The 16281-nt window shown below is 41.4% G+C and overlaps 1 protein-coding gene across 4 annotated transcripts in view; it reads left to right on the top strand.

Moving 5' to 3' along the window:
• Positions 1-15679, top strand: part of CLIP1 (CAP-Gly domain containing linker protein 1) — a 122798-nt gene extending 107119 nt beyond the window's left edge. For all 4 annotated transcript variants that reach the window (XM_059139600.1, XM_059139599.1, XM_059139601.1 and 1 more), the window contains 6 exons: positions 4442-4494; positions 10374-10491; positions 10571-10721; positions 11362-11411; positions 13538-13662; positions 14009-15679. In XM_059139600.1, coding sequence (XP_058995583.1) covers positions 4442-4494; positions 10374-10491; positions 10571-10721; positions 11362-11411; positions 13538-13662; positions 14009-14234 — 723 coding nt within the window. In that variant the 3' untranslated portion in view covers positions 14235-15679. The remainder of the gene's footprint in view (positions 1-4441; positions 4495-10373; positions 10492-10570; positions 10722-11361; positions 11412-13537; positions 13663-14008) is intronic.
• Positions 15680-16281: the final 602 nt, after the last annotated feature.

Genomic DNA, 16281 nt, shown 5'->3' with positions numbered 1-16281 from the left:
GGGTCATGGGATCAAGCCCTGCTCAGCGGGAAGCCTGCTTCTCCCTCTCCCACTTCCCCTGCTTGTGTTCCCTCTCTCCCTGTGTCTCTCTCTCTCAAATGAATAAATAAAATCTTTTAAAAATAAAAATAAAAGAGTGTTGGCAGACGTTAACGGGTTGAATTTTTTTAAATGATGATCTGATTATATGCTGTTTGGAAGAGACACAGCTTAAATACAAAGACACAAATGGATTCAAAGTGAAAGGATGGAATAAGATCTTCCTTGCCAACAGTAACCAAAAGCACCTTGGAGTGGCTATAGTAATATCAGACCAAATAGACTATTAAGACAAAAATTGTTACTAGAGACAAAGAAAGACATTTTATGATAATAAAAGATAAACTAGGGGTGCCTGGGTGGCTCAGTGGGTTAAAGCCTCTACCTTCAGCTCGGGTCATGATCCCAGGATAGGGCTCTCTGCTCAGCAGGGAGCCGGCTTCCTCCTCCCTCTCTGCCTGCTACTCTGCCTACTTGTGTTCTCTGTCAACTAAATAAATAAAATCTTTAAAAAAAAAAAAGATAAACTATAAGAATTATATATACACCTAATAATAGAACCCCAAAATATGCAAAGCAAAACTGATAGAATTAAAGGAAGAAATGGGGCTGCTCAGTCAGTTAGGCATGTGCCCCCGGCTTGGGTCATGATCCCGGGGTCCTGGGATCGAATCCTGAGTCTGGCTCCATGCTCAGCAGGGAGCCTGCTTCTTCCTCTCCCTCTTCCTCTGCCCCTCCCCCTGCTTGTACTCTCTGTCTCTCTGTCTCTCACTCTCTCTCAGGTAAATAAATAAATAATCTTTAAAACCCTTAAAAAAAAAAAAAGAAAGAAAGAAACAATTCAACAATACTAGTCGGAGACTTCAAATTTCAGTAGCTTATTTCACTAATAGAGCAACTAGAGAGAGAGGATCAGCAGCTGGAGACTGGAACAGCACTGTGAATCAGCTAGACCTGACAGTCGTCTGTAGAGCACCCAACAGGAGCGGAATCTGCGTGCTACTCAGGTGCTCGGGGAACATTCTCCAGGATAGACCATTAAATAGTCTCAGTGATTTTAAAGGATTGAAATCATGTGACGTATTTTCTGACCACCATGGAATGAAACCACCATGGAAATTGTAACACAAGTATCCCAAGTGTTCTGATTGGCATTTCCCTGTTGGACTAATGATGTTGGGCATCTTTTCATGTGCTTCTGGCCTTTTATATCTCTTCTCTGGTCAAGTGTCTCTTCAGATCTTCTGCCCACTTTTAAATTTGGTTGTTTGCATATTACTGAGTTGTGAGTGTTGTTAGTAAGTTCTAGATACAGGTTCTTTATCAGGTTTGCAAGTGTTTGCAAGTGTTTTCTGAGTCTGTGGCTTGCCTTTATATTTTCTTAACAGTATCTGTTGAAGACCAGCAGTGTTACATTTTGATCAGGTCCACTGACAGGGCTTGTGTTAAATTTTGATCAGGTCCACTGACAGGGCTTAGAAGCAACAACAGTCCAATATTAGTGAGTACACTTAGCACCTAGATTTTTTTTTTTTTAATGTGTTTCTGCATTTAAAAGATTCTTTAGGGCGCCTGGGTGGCTCAGTGGGTTAAGCCGCTGCCTTCGGCTCAGGTCATGATCTCTGGGTCCTGGGATCGAGTCCCGCGTCCGGCTCTCTGCTCAGCGGGGAGCCTGCTTCCTCCTCTCTCTCTGCCTACTTGTGATCTCTCTCTGTCGAATAAATAAATAAAATCTTTAAAAAAAAAAAAAAAGATTCTTTAAAGAAATGGCTGATTCCAGGGCTAGGGCAGAGAGGGTACAAGACGAGCCTGGAATATCTTGTATACCAGGATGAAAGGAAGTACTTAAACAGTACTGGAGATTACGGGGCGCCTGGGTGGCTCAGTGAGTTTAGCCTCTGCCTTCGGCTCAGGTCATGATCTCAGGGTCCTGGGATCAAGCCCTGCATCAGGCTCTCTGCTCAGCAGGGAGCCTGCTTCCTCCTCTCTCTCTCTCTCTGCCTGCCTCTCTGACTACTTGTGATCTCTGTCAAGTAAATAAATAAAATCTTAAAAAAAAAAAAAACAAAACTACTGGAGATTAGTCAGAAGCATATCATAATCATGTCGAAAGGGCTCCCACTGACCAAATCTGGGAAAATTTGAACATCAGAAGAAATATTGATAGGAATGGAGTATAGCTTATTGAATAACATTAGAATAACATGCTGTGTCATGGAAATGATGTATTTAAATATAAATAAATAAAGGAAAATGACATTTGGTGAAATGACAGCTAATAAATAGGTGAAATGATGGAATTAGAAAATCACCACTGGGTAGCCGTGATGATAGTACTTCATTTAGGGAAGATGCATCAGTTGGTGCTAAAAGAAATGGGTTGATGTTTTGCTAGGAGCCGGATGCTTACACATTTTCAAAGAATCTCTTCACAAAATACATATTAATTACAAAGAAAAAAAATCATACCTTTAAAGTGGAGAAACATGGATGATACTTCTTCACCCAAGTGATCAAAGTTACCCTTATCAAAAAACAACCCAGTGTGTGCCTTATGATCCCTGTTGAGGACAACACAAGATCAGTTCTGTCGTATTCCTGCCCCAAAGTGTGTGCTCTGACTCTCCTCATATGGAAGAATCAGATGAATCCAAATTGACCTTATGTTGGCTTGTGTGGCTCCAGACTGTCAAGGTCACAAAAAATAAGGAAACAATGAGGAACTAGATTAAAGCAGTAGAGTTACTAGATGAACTTATCAACCTGGACTGGGTCCTCGAGCAGAAGAAGGGAAAAATGTCATCTCCTATGAAGAAGTCCGTACCATAAGCATTCCAGATTTCTGTTCCGTGGAAATTCAGGCACAGTGCACCCTCCAATAAAGAGGGAGAGTCTCTGCATACTTGTTCTTTAAAGTGTTGAATGATTTTTCACATTTGTTAATAACTTATTTTCTCTGTTGAGTCACTGTCCTTTTTATCTTCATTTATCTTCATTGTAGGTACTTCTCAGTACCCACTTTTAATCATAAAACAGCTTCCTTGTTTAAAAAATAAATATAAACTGTAGAAAAGGGCGTAAAGGGAAAAAAACAAGAAAGCCCCTCATCTCCACATCCCACTCTCCAGATGTTCCCCCTCTTATTTTAGTTGTTAAGGTTTGTCTCCCACCCCTTTCCCTTCCCTTCACTCTTTAAAATTTTCTAAATATTTTTTGTGAATTACTCATGCAGCAAAAGCATACATCTTCAGTGGACGAGGAAAGCAGAGTTTAAATCGAAAAAACTATATGTTTAATCTCAATAGATTTTGTGTTTAATATAATTTTATGTTCAAAACACAGTTATGAAAAAAAACAAAAAAAACCCACACAGAGTTCCGTATATTTAAGAACTTTAAAAGTATGAAGACACAGCAAAGCATATGCATAATTGATACAAAATCAGAAATAAGACCATACCTCCATACAGTGAGTGAGCTAGTAGCTTGAATTCTGGGCTCTTGGAGACCATTCCATAATCTTTGGTGTTGTCTTTTGATTTGGAAAAAACAAACAAAACTCACAAAAGAAGTGAGTCTCATCCCTTAGTTTTTTGTTTTTTGTTTTAAATATTTATTTATTTATTTACCTGGTGGGGGGGTGTGTGGCATAAAGAGCACAAGCAGAGGGAGAAGCAGGCTTCCCACTGAGCAGGGAGCCTGACCAACAGACTTGGTCTCCATCCCAGGACCCTGGGATCATGACCTGAGCCCAAGGCAGACACTTAACAGACTGAGTCACACAGGGGCCCCTCACCCCTTAGTTTTATTAACAGTGTGAGTTGAAATTCGTATTTCAATATAATAAACTCTGTGTGGTATAGATCAGGGGGCGGGAGTGAATCTTCTCTCACAGGATTAATTAACTGAATGTTTTGTTTTTCACCCTTCATGGAATAATAGAATTTTAGAACTAAAGGGCGACTGGAAATTCTCTTCTAACTTCCTTGTATTATAGGTGAGAAACCAGTGCCTGGAATGTGGAAGGGATGAAATGAAATGAGTAAACAGCCTGTTCCTAGCCCACCATGAGTTAGTGACACTTAGTGACACTTGCTCTGTGTGATTTCAGTGAAGGAGCCAGAATGTTAACAGTGAAGTTTTCACTCATTCATTTAAGAAATGAAAGAAACATTTATCGAATGTTGAAGATACAGCCTGTACTGAGGAAGGGGAGTCATCCGGGTCATAAATGATTTATAAATTAACAACTGTACATGATGTACTAACCACTGCTCTTTTTTCACTCTCCTGGCCCACTGATTTATCCATCCTGGCCTGGGAATGGGACATGTGGGATGAGAAATAGCTCTCTCTCTCTGGACTTTTGTAACGAACTGAACTTCTTGTGTGTTTTTTTCCAGCTAGAAGAGGAGAGATCTGTGCTCAATAATCAGTTGTTAGAAATGAAAAAGAGGTAGGTTTTCTTTTTGTGTTTATTGTTGCGTGTATGTGTTTAATTAGGAAAATGTCAGAACACGATGTGACTTGTAGAAAATATGCTACCTCCTCATATTCAGAAATTTGGATTATGATAGTTTGGTCCTCGTGATTAATAAATGATGAAAATGTATTTGCAAAAGTTATGGTATTCATTACCAAGACAAAGAATAGGTTAATTTTTAAGCCTTTTTCAGTTGCATTTATTCATAAGTGTTCTAAAATCGGATTGTCTCATTACATTGTTGTTACCTCATTTTCAGGAGCTAAAAATGCTGTTAATTTTACAAAGAGTAATTGATCGGCATATAAATACTGATTGCATTATATAAAAATGATAACTTTTCAATAATAATAGCATCAATTTGAATTGTTTGTCCAAAAAAAAAAAAAGAGAGAGAGAAAATAGCTTTGTTCTTGTTCTTTCGTGATAATCCAATGATATGTAAGTGGAAACCTTCTAGCACTTTTGAGTAAGCATAAACCGGCCCCGAGAAATAACCGCTGAGAAGCCTGACGCTTCTCTACCGCGACCGTCTGTCTGTCTGCTCTTCGAGAACGTGCGGTTTGTGTCTAGAGAAATCTTGCGCTTTACGCCGCCCGCCGAGCCGCCGCGGGGCGCGCTCCGGCCGAGAACCGCCGCCGCGCGGTACCGCGTGGACGAGCCCCGCCACGGCGACGCGCTTTTTTTCTTAATGAAACTAAAAATAACTCTCCAAGAATATCTGAACCGAGAGCTCGTCCGTGCTCTCGCAGTGTCTTATCCGGGTCAGGCAGGAGGACGCCCCTCCCCGCCGACTGGTGGGCCCCGCGGGGCCGGCTGTCCCCTCCCCCACCCCGCACCCGGCGCGGCGGTTGCTTAGGAACCGAGGGCTTCATCACCCACAGAGTCGTGGGAGCCGCGAGCTGCTCTGGCGGGCGCTAGGCCTGCGTCCAACAGCGCCTTCCCTCCTTCCTTTTTCTTTCTTTTCATTAAGAAGTACTAAGATTCGTTCTTCTGAGAAGTTTCCCACCAGAAGGCGCGCACGTGTCGTCCGCGCCCCCGCCCCGGTCCCGCCAGCTGGTCCGCGGGCGCCGGGAGCTGTGCGACCCGCCGGCCCTTCCTTCCGGCCCGCGTGCCGCCGCGCGCGCGCTGCCCCCGGGGGTGGGGGGGGGCGCCTCAGGATATTGGGTTTTATATAGTTTTTTTCAAGAGAGCCTCCCGATGCAGTAGTCAGCGGGGTGTGAGGACAGTCGCGGGGCTTACTCCCGGGGCACTGCGGTCAGCGAGCATATGGAAACGGGCTGGTGGAAGTCGGCGGGCGCGGGCCGTAGCCCTTTGTATTCGTGATCCACAAACCTGATCTCAGAGCCGCCCGGTGGTGTAGGGCGGGGGGTGCACTTACAAACCGGGAAACGGAGGCCCGAGATGGCAGGCGGCCGGCCAGCAACCCGGACGCAGGCCTCAGGTCCCCGAGGGCTTCCTGTTTTCATGCTGCCTCTTTGCTCACTGTGCATTTATTTTATTGTTACTCTTAAATCTTTTTTTTTTTTTTTCTTAGAATAAAGCTGCCATGCTTCCCTAGTCTTTACCATGTGACTTTAAATAACATGCCTTTCAAAATGTGCTCAGGCATGTGACTTTTTTCATGGCTTAAAAAGATGAGCTAAGTTTGGGTGCGTGCTAAGGCCATTGTTTATGTCCCCAACTTTGCTCCCATTTTTGAGTCCTGGATGAGTTTAGGAGATAGTCTCCTGAAAATTACTCTCTATATCAATAAATGCAGATAGAGGTGGCATTTTTTTCTGAAAGTGAAAATTTTAAAAACCTAACTTCTCCTGTTTTGCACTATTCTATTGCCAAATTAATCCTCGTGGACCGTTATGTCTGAAATCTGAATGCAAATATATTGTAGCTAACAATTTGGACCCTTAAATGCCTGCTAAAAGCCAGTTTGACAATGGATTCATAGGTCGGTGTGTGTGTGTATGTGTGTGTGTGTGATAGTTAAGTAAATTGAGCATGGGGTGCTGAAAAGAATTTGATATGCTCTTAATTTAAAAGGCTGAAAAGTACTTAAGCCATAAAGGTATTTTCAATGTTGTTCATGCAAGAAGAGAAGTCTTAGACAAGAATTTAATTGAGAAGTGATCTCTGAACATACATAGTCAAAGTATTAGCTAACTGTGTCATTCAAATGGTCATCGTATTGAAGGGCAGAACTTATTCCTGACCTGTAGGCCCAAACTACTTACCATTCAGTAGTAGCATTGTCCTATATTTGCTACAGTCTTTTGGTATCTGAACATTGAATTGCAGGCAACATGTAGTAAAGGCTTTTCTCCTAACATAAACACATAATCATTATTTTGGAAACTGGTTTCCAAGTTAGGCAGACCTCTTTCAAAACAGGCTTCCAGACAGCTGACAGAGCAGAGCCAACCTTGAATTGCTCTGCCTGACGGAAGTGGAGAAGCAGGTTCCTCTATCTACTGAAGCTTAGAGCTTAGAGTTGGCTTCCCTCCCTTCTCCAGGCTTTGTGGTGTCACGGAGAGCCCAAATCTCAGATGCGGACTCTTCGGAGTCCTAATTAATTCAGTTAGTGTAAATGCAGGCTAAACGTCAGGAACCGAAACTGGTTGGCGATACGGAGTCTGAAGAGGTCCTGTGCTACTTCGGCTCATTAAGCTCACTGTGGGTTGCTGACTGTCTGACTGTCTCGAGCTTGCGCTACTTACCAATGCTCATTTCACCCTCTCTTTTCCCTTCCCTACTCCTGCTTCCTTTGCTCTATCTGTGTGTCTTTAATGGTAAGACTAAAGAAAGTCTATCCACGTTATAATAAATAAACTTAATATATTTTTAGTAAAACAAATTGTTGTATATATTTTTTGGCTGCCTTTGTCCCTCTGTGTCTTGCTTTTGTTTTGTAAAATATTCTCAGCAGTACATACACACACACACACACACCCCCCACACACCAGTTTTATACCTATATACTGCAAAGAACTTCGGCGCAAATTTAGCTCTCCTTACTGTACCTGCATTTCTCTTCATGTTTCTAATATTTGGTTCTTGTTATCTTGCATTTTTAAAGCTTGCCCAGTAACACTTTAAGGTATTTGCTTCATTACTAGAATTTATTTCTTTAGTAAGTAGTAAGGAAAGAATCTGGATAATATGTTCCCCTTGGGGGAAAGATTTCTGGCCCCCATGATCTTTCAGATCATGTTTATCTTCCCTTCTTGATACTTGCAGTGACAGCAAGTCACTCTGGCCAGTATGGCTACAAGGTAACAGAGGGGTGCCCCCCCGCAGTGTGCTTTGTGACTCAGATGTAAGTAACCTTGGCATAAGTGACTTAAATTAGTCCCTCTTAGTTTGCGCAGTGGGATTAGGGCTTAGAAATAGCCTAAGAAGCCAGCAACAAAGATCTGCCATAAAGACGAGCTGCCAAAGGCTCCATGTCCTGTCATCTGGTCTATAAATCACAAGGCGGATCCCTTTCGTAACGTGTCTTTTGATCACTTGTACAAGAAACGTTCTGCTTGCCATCTTCTTAGAAAGCAGCCCCCCTTACGGGTTGTGTGTATGTGATAAACAGATGAAAGTTCCTGTACTTTTTTCCTTCTGCCAGCTGGTGGTGTCTCTATCCCTCCCTAACACAAAGACTGGGTGAGACTTGGGCTACTTAGAGTTCAGATTATAGAAGAACTAATAACCCCCCAAATGCTGGTATTTTTCAGTAAAAACATTAAAAACTACATTTTTTCAGATTTCACTTGGATTTGTAACAAGTGAAACTCTCGAAATAGTTTTTACAATAGAATAAACTACCAAATAAGTTTAATTGAAAGTTAAGGAGCCCCAGATTTTTGGGGTAACTTCGGATAACATCAGATGTTTACTTTCCAGGTGGAAGAAGATGTTTACTGTTCATTCCTTCCATTAAAATTTTTGCTTTGTTTTAACCTAAACAAGATCCTGTTTCCAAGCAAGATGTTGTTCACTTAGTGATTTAACAGCACCAATACCCACCCCCTCTCCAGTGTTCATATCAGGCTTGGGTGTTGAATTCAAGAAATTTCTGTAAGTCTCAGATTCTTTTCTTACTACTTATCATCCTGAAGTGTAAGTGTAAGCCACACAACAAGATAAAAACAACACTTATATTTTCATCTTCATGTAGAATTTCAATTTACCATAAATCATGAGAATTCTGTAATTCGTGTGCCGGATATCTTGGGTCTCACTAACCAGACATACATTCTGCCATTTCTAACTTGGGCCTCAGTTTCCAATCCTTCCAGTCAGTTCTAAAACAGACTGAACCATGACATGCCCAGCATTCACTCAGTTCCTTCTTCTAGAACGGGAGCCATCTGGCTGCTTGTCGTTGAAGTTTTGAACTCTCACTGAATCATCTACACCAATGCAGTGTTGTGGGTTGGATGGCCTTAGGGCCAGCTAGGACCTTTTTACCCAGTCTGTGTTTTTCCCAAAATATTTTTGAGATTCAAGGACTTTTCCCCTCTTGTTTCATACTGCACATAATTTTTAAAACCTTTTCATTTTGAAATTTAAGATTTACAGAAGAATCTCAGAGGCAGTACAGAGAGTCCTCACGTACCCTGTGCCCCGTGGCCCTCAATATGCCCATTGTATACTCCTTGGTACATTTGTCCAAACTGAGAAAGCAACATTGGTTCCATGTGCTTAGCTAGACTCTAGACTTCATTCAGATTTCCCCAGTTTTCCCATTAATGTCTTTTTCCTCTTCTGGGATTCAGGCTAGGAAACCACACCGCATTCAGGGGTCGTGCGTCTGCAGCCTCCTTCAGTCTGGCACAGTTCCTCAGTCCGTCCTCATCTTTCATGACCTTGGCACTTTGAATGCATGTAATTTTTACAACAAAAATTTAAATAAACACACACACTTAAACGCACAGGAGCTTGCCCTTCTGGGTTTTATCAGTTGTGTCTTTGCCCTCCGTCCCTGTCTTCCCTTCATCTTCTCCTTCCTTTTTCCAGCCCTGGACTCCAGGATAAATGTTTCACTCTCCTTAAGGCCTGGTCCCATTCCCTCTGCTGACAACCAAATGCTGAGACAGGCTGAGAACATAAACCAAGCACTCTGACCGTCTCCCTCCTGACTCCTCCCCGCCCATCCTTTCTCGTTCTACACCTGGAAATCCATTTTTAACACTTCTGTTCCAGCCTTTATGTAATTACCTTTCATCTCTATGAGCAACGTAATGTCCTTTTTCCACATTCTGTGGATGAAAAGTCATACCCTTTCAGTATGAATTGCAGTAATAGCCTTTGCTACTGTTTTGGCCCATGAGATCTCAAAAACACATTCTCGGAAGTTGCCAAAAATTACTGAAATTAGTGAGAACCAACCGATACCTCCAGCATAAAACTGCTCTGCATGACATCTGTGTATACTCGCTTTGCATGTGTGTATTTTAATTGTTGTTATTGCTTGGTAATAATTTATTCAAGAAGTAACAGAATTCAGTTGGGAGGGGGTAGATTTTAAAAGAATTCTTTGGGGGTAACAGTCTTGTTTTGTTTTGTTAATTCTCCGTCTTCCGAAGTTATTAACTTGTTTCTTTAAATTCAAATGGATACAATGATATGCAGATTCTGCATGTCTTTGCGTAGGTAAACTTGTTCTCCTTCACAGTGAGTAGAATTTCAAGTAAAATTTTGCAAGCGTCATAGCCTCAGCCCCCTTCAAAACTTCCCCGCGATACGTTTTTCTTTATTGTTAACTCAAGTTAATGTGTCTGTTCTAGGACTGTTACACACCCACCACTCTCTCGGTTGATTTCTGGAATTTTTTTTTTTTTTTTAACTCTTTGGTCTTTTAGAGAATCCAAGTTAATAAAAGACGCAGATGAGGAAAAAGCTTCCTTGCAGAAATCCATCAGTATTACTAGTGCCTTACTCACCGAAAAGGACGCAGAGCTGGAGAAACTGAGGAATGAGGTAGAGTACCCTGTGAGGGGGCCGGGCCGCTGCCTCCTCTGTTCCAGCTGCGAGCCTAAGCTAACGCGCTGCGTTTCAGGTCACAGTGCTCAGAGGAGAGAGCGCCTCCGCCAAGTCCTTGCATTCGGTCGTTCAGTCTCTGGAGTCTGATAAGGCGAAGCTTGAACTCCAGGTCAAGAACTTGGAGCTCCAACTCAAAGAAAACAGGCGGCAGCTCAGCAGCTCCTCAGGTAAAGTGATGGCCACGGGGGGGGGGGGGGGGGGGGGGCTTCTTTCCCACCCCGCCGCTTCCCGCAGAGGACCTGTTTCCCGTGAGATGACCTTGGAAGGCGGCTGGGCTGCCCCTGACCTACCCCCTCTGCTTTTGGCTCTCTCCCACCACTGACTCAGATAAGGGCTAGTCATGACCCAGGTCCTGCACACGGGGACGTGCCTGGCATGCCCCCTTCCGGAGCGTTGGCAGCGACAGGAGCTGTAAGTGACAGCTGCCCTCCCAGTAGCCTCGGTGGGCTCTGAAAGGGAGCTGCCCCGACCGGGAGCCCAGGTGGTCCCTTTGTGAGCAGGTGACAGCTTGCTTTGCCACTTGAGGTCCCAGGTGGGTGTGGCGGGCATCTTCCATAGTGGGGGGCCATCCCTGAGGGAGAAGACAGGCAGGGGAGGGCCAGCCTCTGTGCACCATGTCTGCCCCTCGGGGCTCCAGATGCCCCACAGGAACCCATGAACTGTTCCCAAAGAGGCCCATTTGGGAATTTCACGTGAAAATATGTGTCTGATACTGGCTCGTTGGTTGCAGTAACACCAGGGGAAAAAAGATGGACGTGTTGTGAATCCCCCCCCCTTTTTTTTTTTTTTTTTTTTTTTAAATATAAGGCAATACTGATACTCAGGCAGAAGAAGACGAAAGAGCCCAGGAGAGTCAGGTAATACTCCCCCACCTTTTTTTTTTTTTTTTTTTTTTTTTTTTTTTTGCTTGGCTTACTATTTTAAAAGATCATTTAACTTTTTAAAGAGGTGGTATGTTCATATGGTCTAAACAATCAGTAATATTAAAAATATATACAGTAGAGAGGTGCCTGGGTGGCTCAGTCATTAAGTTTCTGCCTTTGGCTCAGGTCATGATCCCAGCATCGTGGGATCGAGCCCCACATCGGGCTCCCTGCTCCATGGGAAGCCTGCTTCTTCCTCTCCCACTCCCCCTGCTTGTGTTCCCTCTCTTGCTGTGTCTTTCTCTGTCAAATAAATAAAATCTTAAAATATATATATATATATATATACATATATACAGTAGAAAATCTCCATCCACACACCATCTCTCATCTGCTCAGTTCCCAGGCTGTCAAACAGGTAATCATTCTTATTGGTGCCTTTTTAAAGAATCTTTCCAGAGATGTGAAAACATATATATAAAAAACAAAACTACTTGTCTCTTTCCTCTCCTTTTTGACACAAGTGGTGGCATATCTGGTCTTTTTAGTAGCTGTATAGTATTCCCTTATATGGATGTTTTGTGATTTAATCAGTTCCTTGTCAGTTGACATGACATTTGGGATGTTTTTGATCTTTCAGGTGTATTAGGAACAATGCTATAATGAAGTATCTTGAACATCTATCATTTTGAAGATATACTACTATTTAGTTAAGACAGATTCGTAGAAGTAGAATTGCTCTGTCAAAAGATTCCTTGCTCCTCTTGACCTTAAAAAGACAGAGTTCTTGAAAACTATTTCCCTAAAGCCACAATTATCAAACAGCCTTAGTTTTAAAAATAGGATTATATGGAGGCAAACTATTCCATGTTTAGAAATAAATGGCACATAAACAACTAATGTCCACCTTCAATTTTAATAGTACATTTTGGATATATTTATTCTGTTCAAAACTCAAAGGCATAAAAAACCATCATCTTCAAAGAAAAATTTAGTGAGTTTATAGTTTGTTTTAGTTCTCCAACATCTCCTTTGAAAGACATGAAAAGATTCAACAGATGCACTAACTCACCTTAATAGTGTTGTCTGCTTGGTCTGTGCTTTTGTCTGATAAGCATAGACTCAATTAACCGTGTTTTCTTTTCTCCTTTCCTTTCTGCTTCCATCTGTTTCATCTGCCGCTGCCAACACTTTGTTCCAATCAGCAAATGGTTTGTTTTATGTTTCCTAATTTGTGAGCATGCGTGAGTGTGTGTGTGGTTTGCCACGATACTTAAATGCATTTTGTGACTTTTCTTCCTGCGGTGTAGCTCCTAACACGATAAAGCCTTAGAAAACGGACCCCCTGCTTCAGCGTTGGAAGGGGTCTCCTGCTGAGAATCCTGAAGCTAGTGGTTGCTAGCTCTGTTTCAGAACTTGCCCTAGCAGGAGAAGTCGGGCCAATATTTCTTTAAAAAGTGAAATATTTCACTTTTAATATTGTAAAGTGGGATTTATTCAGTGTATATTTAGAGAAATTGGACCTTTTTTATTATATATGAGGGAAAAAATGTTTTTAAATTAATGTGCCCTTGGTTTGAAAGGAGACATTAGGACAAGAGTGTCTCCTCCTGATGGTCACCTCGTTGTCCCACTGCTCAGTGAATCTTGGCACAGGTGCTCCTTGAACATGTGGTACCTGAGTGCTGCTCTATCGCGTGTGCCACTGTCTCCTCAGCGGAAACGGAGCTTGAGCCTTCGCTTTGAAACACCTCCATTTTTCTCTTACGATGACATATGCTGACTGTTCCCTGGGACCAGTCAGTAGATGTTAAGCAGTGGCTGGAGGGGAATTTCCATGAACTTGTCCAAATCTACAGAGCCTAAAAGTTCTGGATTTGTCCCAGAGTTTAATGGAACAAATGACTGGTTAGGTTTTTTGTAGAATTTTGTATATGTATGTGTGTATATATAAACCACTTAAACGTGGACTCAGTAATGGCCACCATTTGCCCCTCCCGTGATGCCAGCACATTCCGCAGCCATGGCGTGAGAGTATGCTTTCATGACGTTCTTGATCCTCCAGTGTGCATTTTAGACATTTCATACATTTGTGTCTTTTTTTTTTCCGGACAAATCAGATTGATTTCCTGAATTCAGTAATAGTGGACCTTCAGAGGAAGAATCAAGACCTCAAGATGAAGGTGGAGATGATGTCCGAAGCAGCCCTTAATGGGAACGGCGATGACCTAAACAACTACGACAGGTATTTTATATTAAGCAAGGCTGATCAGAACCTTCGTTCCACCAAAATGAAGGTTTTTAAAGTTACAAGTTCTCCAGTGGATTGGAGAAACAATTGTCTTGGCCATAAATCGATTTCCATAAATCTGGCAAGAGAGTGATGTAGCACTCTATAAATGATTTGATGGGAGAGTTTCAAGTGTGGACTGTAGAACGACCAACTTGAATTAAATGTATGACATATACTTGAGGCTCCCAGACTTGTCCATAAGTAGTTCTTGCTTCTTTTGTGTTCATTGCAACTGATGCTGTCTCAGAATTTCATCTGATAGAGATGAGTTTCTGATCATACACATTAACCTTTGTAGTGATGACCAGGAGAAACAGTCCAAGAAGAAACCTCGCCTCTTCTGTGACATATGTGACTGCTTTGACCTCCACGACACAGAGGACTGCCCCACCCAGGCACAGGCGTCAGAGGACCCCCCCCACTCCACACACCACGGCAGTCGGAGCGAGGAGCGCCCGTACTGTGAAATCTGTGAGGTGTTCGGGCACTGGGCTACCCACTGCAATGACGACGAGACATTCTGATGGGCCCAGCCTCGCGCCGGGCTGTCAGGGGCGCGGGCACGTAGGCGACAGAACGCAACAGAACACCAGCATCCTGTGTGCAGACTTCCGGAGAACCCACGTTATTTTTGACCCCACCCACAAATCTAAGAAAATATTTTGAGCTTCAGTAAATCACCTTTTAGTCTCCCCTTAGAATTTGAAATAATAAATAATTAGTGGGTGAGTTTTCACCTCTAATTTTGTCTTCTTGATTTTTAAAAGTTCTGACAAGACATTGCACCAGATGCCATTACATTTACTGCCCCGAGGGAACCCTCCTAGAACAATCCCTACCCTCACAATACCTTATTTAAGTAACTTTAAATTATGCTGTTACTTTTCATATTTGCACTAAAAATTTCCAGGCTGCGTTTGTATATTTAGATGTTTGAGTTAAGCTCTGACACTGGAATGAGTTGGAAAAATGTGCCATTTTGCATTTTCATCTACTCATTTAAAGTATTTTATTCTTAAAGAAGTATCTGAGCTCTTTGCACTACCTGTTGTCAGTAGTGCCTTTATTTCAGGCTTGATAATACTTGGGTGTGATTATAAAATCATGAAGCAGGTAAAGGGAGGGGGCAGCCCCAAACTGCTGTGGGGACATTTTATAATCTATATGCTGCACCTACTCACTCGACTGTGCTGTTTTGTTCATTGGTTTTGCATAATTTCAGCTTCTATATATTATATGTATATATTTTTTTAAAAAAATCTATATTTTGGGAAAAAACAATGACTTTCTTTTCAGATTTTTACCTTTATGAAAAAGAAAACACATCAAGACATGATGAACTAGGCCAGAATATAACATCATGTGGCTTTGCAACTGTTTTTTTCTGTTTTCACTTTGTTTCTTTATCAGATATAAATAACTGGGAGAGTTTTCTCCAAATCTGTTTCTTTCTCCAGCAGATATCCCCAGCAGTCAATTAACTAGATAATAAGCCACAGTAAAACACCTAAATTAACCAGTCTGCAATCTTTACAAGTTTTTTTTTTACCGTGTTCTTAGATGAATGTACGATGAGAAATTCAACATTAATAATTTTGGAGTTTCTTATCACAAAAAATAAAAATGAAGGACCTCAACCATCAGAAGTTTATCAACCAGTTTGAATCTATTTATCTTCATTTGAATGTCTTTTAGAATATGTAAAAAGTAATAAATGTGTCTTCCATGCTACATGTATAATAAGAACTTCTATAATTGTATATATGCCTTTGATGTATTTTTCCCCTCGAGATTATCAAACATGTGTCTGACAAGTGAAAAATCTGTAATGAGTTGAAATTTTTGGTTATAAACATATTATAATAGGAAGTGTTTCACAAACAAAAATGTAAAGCAGTATTAAAATTTGAGAAAACAAGTGTTCTGTATCTACTTTAATAAATGGTTCTTTTTTGCCAGTGGTAGTAAACTGGTATTATTGTTTTACTTGTTTATATTATTTATTCTCAGGTTTATTTGTCTATGTTTTTTCTTAAATGAGCAAGCACTATATATCCAAATAGAAATTTCTACTGCAATCTTGTTGATAAACAGCTTTTAAGAAATCAATGTATCCCCCCCAAAAAAGAAAACGTATTCCCATCTCAAAGCATCCTATGACCCACTTAACATAAAATCAATACTACGATTATTATCCATTGCTATATCACACTGTAATACCTGACAAAAATATAAATGGCACAAGATAGTACCAACTATCAATCCATAGTGTTTTAGAAATTCTGAACGTTGCTATGATGTTCAGCAAAATGATTACTGAACCAAACATTTGTTTTATGAGCACAGATTCCCCAAAAGGTCTCGCCGAGATATTTCCAAAGCGGTTATTAGTTGAACAAGAACATTACTTTAACTTAAGTAATACCCTGTCACTAGTCCTAGACTTCAGTACTAACCAAAGGGGATTAAAAGACTCAAACTATAAACTTACTGTGATACTCATTTTGCAATTTATACTTCCGTCAAATCATGTTGTACATCTGAAACTAATACAATGTTACATGTCAATTA

Source organism: Mustela lutreola, chromosome 11 (genome assembly GCF_030435805.1).
Source record: "Mustela lutreola isolate mMusLut2 chromosome 11, mMusLut2.pri, whole genome shotgun sequence".
Taxonomy (NCBI): domain Eukaryota; kingdom Metazoa; phylum Chordata; class Mammalia; order Carnivora; family Mustelidae; genus Mustela; species Mustela lutreola.
This window is presented reverse-complemented; position numbering and strand designations above follow the sequence as displayed.